The sequence below is a fragment of the Penaeus vannamei genome, chromosome 35 (genome assembly GCF_042767895.1).
Source record: "Penaeus vannamei isolate JL-2024 chromosome 35, ASM4276789v1, whole genome shotgun sequence".
In the NCBI taxonomy this organism is placed as follows: Eukaryota; Metazoa; Arthropoda; class Malacostraca; order Decapoda; family Penaeidae; genus Penaeus; species Penaeus vannamei.
The window spans coordinates 24,047,022-24,052,021 of NC_091583.1; the positions used below are offsets into that span (position 1 = coordinate 24,047,022).

General features: G+C 37.5%; 1 protein-coding gene across 1 annotated transcript in view; it reads left to right on the forward strand.

Annotated features, from left to right (window-relative positions):
- The window catches only part of LOC113811614 (antigen WC1.1), a 50,780-nt gene that overhangs the window by 12,487 nt on the left and 33,293 nt on the right, over window positions 1-5,000 (forward strand). Inside the window, exons 9-15 of the mRNA XM_070114333.1 lie at window positions 539-630; window positions 1,015-1,106; window positions 2,084-2,238; window positions 3,141-3,301; window positions 3,630-3,795; window positions 4,086-4,246; window positions 4,802-4,859. Coding sequence (XP_069970434.1) covers window positions 539-630; window positions 1,015-1,106; window positions 2,084-2,238; window positions 3,141-3,301; window positions 3,630-3,795; window positions 4,086-4,246; window positions 4,802-4,859 — 885 coding nt within the window. The remainder of the gene's footprint in view (window positions 1-538; window positions 631-1,014; window positions 1,107-2,083; window positions 2,239-3,140; window positions 3,302-3,629; window positions 3,796-4,085; window positions 4,247-4,801; window positions 4,860-5,000) is intronic.

Below are 5,000 nucleotides of genomic sequence, written 5' to 3' on the forward strand. Positions count from 1 at the left end.
TACGTGCGACAAATTTTTGGGTTTCGTTCGGTGGAAGACTGACGCCATTTCACTGTATTGATATTTCATAGAGATGGACGTTTATATTTTTATTTCAAAGGTGTCAAATAATTTTATATATATATATTCTTTTCAAAGGTGTCAAACAATGTTATTTTTTTTTATGTCTGTTGATCTATCCATTTATCTGTTTATCTGTCTGTATGTCTGTCTGTCTCTACCTATCTAAATGTTTAGTTGTCTATCTATCTATCTGTCTGGCTGTCTATCTATCTATCTATCTGTCAGTCTATCTATCTATTTATTTAGCTATCTACCTACCTATATCTATCTATCTGTTTGTATGTCTATCTGTGTATCATTCTATGTATTTATTTATTTATCTATCAATCTACCTACCCATCTCTATCTATCTATCTATCTACCATCTATCTCTCTATCCATCATTTTTCCCACCTCTCTGCCTCTCAAGCTACCATTCTCGCCATCTATCTATCATCCACCCTATCTATCAGTGAAATGCACTCCTCTGCCACAGGCGCCGAGAGCGTGTCGTACGTGGTGGCGCCTCCCTCAGGTCAGAAGGTCAGACTCCGGGGCAGCGACGCTCCCTGGGCAGGATATGTTCAGGTGAAATTCTGACCTTTGACCTTTGACCTTCAGCGGTAGTGGAGCAAGACTTGGGGTCATATTGATTTTTTTTTATTGTTTTTCTGTTTCGAATTTATCAAGCAAAACAAAACTCACGTCGTGTTGATGAGCTTGTTTATCTGTCGATCTCGGTTTTCAAATTTGGCGCAATAATTTTCATTTATCGCTTTCTTACAAACCCATCATATAAAGTAGTAAAAATATTAATTCAAACCTTTTATGACGATACACGACAGCGGGCTTACAAACATATCATATAAAAGCAGCATAAATATATTTTCTAAACCTTTTATTACAATACACGACAGCGGGTTTTGAAAATAACCTATTAATTACATTTCTCGACGCTTATCTAACCTGCAGATCGAAGCTGAAGGCCAGTGGTGGCTCGTCACGGACTCGCGATGGACACTTAGCGATGCCAGCGTTGTTTGCCGGAGTCTTGGGTTTACCAGGTAAGGTTTATTGATAATTAGGCAGGTAGATAGATAGATAGATAAGCAAATGAATAGATAAATAGATATGTAAATAAATGAATAAATAGATAGGTAACTAGATAGATAGATATAGATAAGGAAATAGATAAATAAATAGATAAGTAAATAAATAAATAAATAGATAGGTAAATAGATAGATAGATAAGCAAATATATAAATAAATAGATGAGTAAATAAATGAATAAATAGAAAAGTAAATAGATAGATAGATATAGATAAGCACATAGATAGATAGATATAGATAAGCACATAGATAGATAAATAGATAAGTAAATGAATGAATAAATAGATAGGTAAGTAGGTAGATAGATAGATAGATAAGTAAATAGATAAATAAATAGATAAGTAAATAAATGAATAAATAGATAGGTAAGTAGATAGATAGATAGATAGATAAGTAAATAAATAAATAAATGGATAAGTAAATAAATGAATGAATAGATAAGTAAATAGATAGATAGATAGATATAGATAAGCAAATAGATCAATAAATAGATAAGTAAATAAATTAATAAATAGGTAAGTAGATAGATAGATAGATAGATAGATAAGCAAATATATAAAGAAATAGATAAGTAAATAAATGAATAAATAGATAGGTAAATAGATAGATAGATAAGTAAATAAGTAAACAAATAGATAAGTAAATAAATGAATAAATAGATAAGTAAATAGATAGATAGATAGATAGAGATAAACAGGCAGGTCGACAGGCAGAAAGAGAAAGAGAAAGTGAAAGAAAAAAAAAGAAAGAAAGAAAAAAGAAAGAAAGAGAGAAAAGAAAGAAAGAAACAAGAGAAAAAAGAAAGAAACAAAAAAAGAAAAAAGAAAAAAATAGAAAAAAAGAAAGAAAGAAACAAGAAAAAAGAACCAAAAAAAAAAAAACTAGATTTAGACCTTCTCATCTCAACCCCCCCTCTCCCTTCTTCCCCCAGAGGAGCAGCGGCAGCAACGAAGGGACGGACTTTCGGCGTGCTCCCAGGGAACGACGTGAGGCTGAAGCGAGTGGAGTGCCAGGGCGACGAGGAGAGCCTGGGGGAATGCTCGCTGGAGAGAGGAGTACCCGAGGACGTAAACAAAAAAGTCGTGGGTGAGAATAACTACAGCTGAGAGATCTGTCTAAATGTTATTAGATAAGAAGAACTAAAGCTAATAGATCTGACTAAATGTAATTAGATAAGAACTAGAGCTAATAGATCTGTCTAAATGTAATTAGATAAGAAGAACCAAAACTAATAGATCTGTCTAAATGTAATTAGATAAGAACTAGAACTAATAGATCCGACTAAATGTAATTAGATACGAACTAAAACTAATAGATCTGTCTAAATGTAATTAGATAAGAATAACTACAGCTGAGAGATCTGTCTAGATGTAATTAGATGTATTTCCTTAAAAATGTGGGGAGATAAAAAGACAGATTTGAAGAAAACGTGACTATCAGCTAATAGATCTGTCTATTATCTATGTCTATAGATATTAATTATTTCTATTTCCTTAAAAAAAAAAAAAACATAGTGAGAGAAAAAGACAGATTTGAAGTAAAAGTGACTATCAGCTAATAGCTCTGTCTATTATATATGTCTATAGATATATGTAATTATATCTATTTCCTTAAAAAAAACAGATAAAAAGATACAGATTTCAAGAAAAAGTGACTATTAAAAGCTAATAGGTTTGCCTAACTACAGCTAATAAAGTCTAGATGTAATAAAATATTTCCTTCAAAAATGTAATGAGATAAAAAGATATAGATTTTACGAAAAAGTGACTATTTGCTGAAGATAGATTTGTTTACTTCTTACTCTGTAAAACGTAAACAAATGTAACTAAGGGTAAGAATAATTGAATTCCACAAGTTGAATTAAATTCTTCCCTATTTGCCGAGACGAAAATATTTAAGACACAAAAATACTAAAAAAAAAAAATCATAGAAAACGAGGAACGAACGCAAGCTGACGGAATCCTAACCTAATAACTCGCTTCCTGCAGGAGTCAGATGTTACAGGAACTGGGTGTCCGAGTGCGGCCCGCGAGGAGTCCGATGGGGTACCAAGTGCTATTACGTGCACAAGTCTTCCCTTTTTACTCACGCCGAAGCCAGGATGAGATGCTCCACCCGAGGCGCCAGGCTTCTCTCTATTACTTCCAAGGTTAGTGAACGTTTCTTGTGAACGTTTCTTGAACCAGACCACAAAAAAGAAACTTCTGATGATTGCTTGGAAAGGAATAGACCAACCAAGCAATAAGCAAAGAAAGAAAAGGGCTATTAGTATCAGAATTCGTTCAGTTCCTTATCATTGTTGTGGACTATGTCATCTATTCTTACATAATTACCATAAATGTCCGTAGCAATGTTGTGGGCTGTATTCAATGTCATCTGTTCATACATAATTAGCATTAACCAGAATGCACGAACCAACAAGAATCTTGAACACATCAAAGCCTGGCGATACAAAGATTTTTTTTTCACCACGTCAGGAGGAGAATGACTTCGTGTCGGAACTCTTGTCGGCGGTGGCAGGAGACAGCGAAGGATTCCACACGGGAGGGGTACGACAGCAAATATTCGACGAGGCCTTCTGGCTCTGGCAGAACACGACCGTTCAGCCTCAGCTTGAACTCTCCTTCACTGCTTGGTGGCCGGGTAAGTTGATACACCTGTTCGCTCCTTAATTTTGCTACGCTGGGGTAACTATAATTAATCAATGATAATGTTCTAACTGTTAGAGTTTTCTGCTTTAAACTCATCTACTTATAATTGATATCGCTTTTTTCTTATATATTCATCTATACTTATCTAACAAATTATATAAGCTTCTGTAGGAGTATGTTATTATGAAAAAAAGACAATCAACGTTAAATTCACACAAAAACAACAACAACAACAACATGAAACCTCTACTGTAAGTATCTCACCCTAAGACTCTAATACAGGATGGAACGTGAGTGCATCAAGCCAGGCTCGTGCCCTGAATGCCCAGCTCGCCAAGATCTCGGACAACCCGACTCACTGCATCACCATCAACGACAACTTCCCCGTCGATTCACAGGTCGACGCCCGTTCCTCAGCCCCCGCAGAGTACTATTTTTGGGAGGTAATGGATGAGTGTTCTCGTTGGCATTCGGTTTAGGTTGTTTTTGCTTTGTGGGCGTGTGTTCTGGCGGGCGTAGGTCTGCGATGTAAGATTTGGGGGAAGTCATGTTATTGAATATGTGTATATATGAGGTACTGATACGAATGCAAACGTACATGCATACGCACACGCGCACCCACACCCACCCACCCACCCAAACACCCACACCCACCCACCCACCCACTCAACTAACTAGTCAACCACACACCGACACCTACCCACCCACCCACCCACCCACCCACCCACACACCCACCCACGCACCCATACCCATCCACACCCACACACCCACCCACATCCACACCCACACACCCACCCACATCCACACCCACACACCCACCCACATCCACACCCACACACCGACACACCCACATCCACACCCACACACCCACGCACCCACATACCCACGCACCCAAACACCCCCCCCCCCCCACCCTAACCCCCCCCCCCCCCCCACACACACACGCACACATCTAATAATCCCTCATATTATACATTTTTTTATTTCTTTTCCTCAGCTCTCGAACTGCGGTTTAAAATTACCTTACGTATGTGAAACCGACGAGCTTGACATCGGTAAGGGAAATCATTGTTCTCTGAATTATAAGAAAACGGATAAGAGTGTGATAAAAATTGCTGACTTATAAGAGAGAGAGAGAGAGAGAGAGAGAGAGAGAGAGAGAGAAAGAGAGAGGGAGGGAGGGAGGGAGGGAGGGA